This window comes from Budorcas taxicolor, chromosome 10, assembly GCF_023091745.1.
Source record: "Budorcas taxicolor isolate Tak-1 chromosome 10, Takin1.1, whole genome shotgun sequence".
Classification (NCBI taxonomy): Eukaryota; Metazoa; Chordata; class Mammalia; order Artiodactyla; family Bovidae; genus Budorcas; species Budorcas taxicolor.
In genome coordinates this window covers 24042737-24043529 of record NC_068919.1, presented here as the reverse complement: position 1 = coordinate 24043529, position 793 = coordinate 24042737, and the positions used below count along the sequence as shown (strand labels likewise).

The window sequence follows — 793 nt, the reverse complement described above, 5'->3', positions numbered from 1 at the left end:
AGGGTGTCCATGTGGCTGAACTGTTTCCAGGAAAAACCTGCAGAAAGGAGCCTCCTGCTTCCTCAGAGCTCAGACATGAAGGGCGCCCTCATCTCAGTGTTTGTGATGGTATTCACACTTGGTGAGTAATGTCTCTTTTTATTTTATCTTACTATGGTCTTCTGATTCAGAATTGGCTTAACAAAATATTCTGCTCTGTTTGCAAGTCAATCCCTGACCCAGAATTTGTGTTACAGGAGGAACAAGATCCCAGACAGTGACTCAGCCTGAGAGCCACATCTCTGTGTCTGAAGGGGACCCGGTGCAGGTGAAGTGCAACTATTCAGCTTCTGGGAGTCCTGTGCTCTTCTGGTATGTCCAGTACCCCAGACAGCGCCTCCAGTTACTCCTGAAAGACACCTCAAGAGAGAGCATCCAGGGTTTCACCGCTGAGCTCAGCCGGGCTGAGGCATCCTTCCATCTGAAAAAACCCTCGGCTCAGGAGGAAGACTCAGCTGTGTATTACTGTGCTTTGGGTAACACAGTACCTGGCTTCACAAGAGAAGCAGAGCGCAAACCCCTCACAGAAAGCATTTCCATGTTCCCTGTTTGACCACCGTGGGGCACTGTCTCTCTAGAGACTGACACTGAATTTACCTCTCAGATACAGAGTTATCATCAGTTGTCAACTAGCTGTAGAATACTTTAAAGGGAATTCTCACTAGCTACTCTGTATAAGTTAATTTTTAAATAGTAAGTGTATTTATTTTAGATATTAGTGCCTGGAAAAATACTTCTGAAATAAAAATATGCA

The 793-nt window shown here is 45.3% G+C and overlaps 1 gene segment (V, D, J or C); it reads left to right on the top strand.

The window, feature by feature from the left end:
* LOC128054746 (T cell receptor alpha variable 16-like) lies at positions 1–592 on the top strand. The segment is given in 2 exon segments: positions 1–121; positions 237–592. Coding segments are annotated over 2 exon segments (468 nt in total).
* The last annotated feature ends 201 nt before the right edge of the window (positions 593–793 follow it).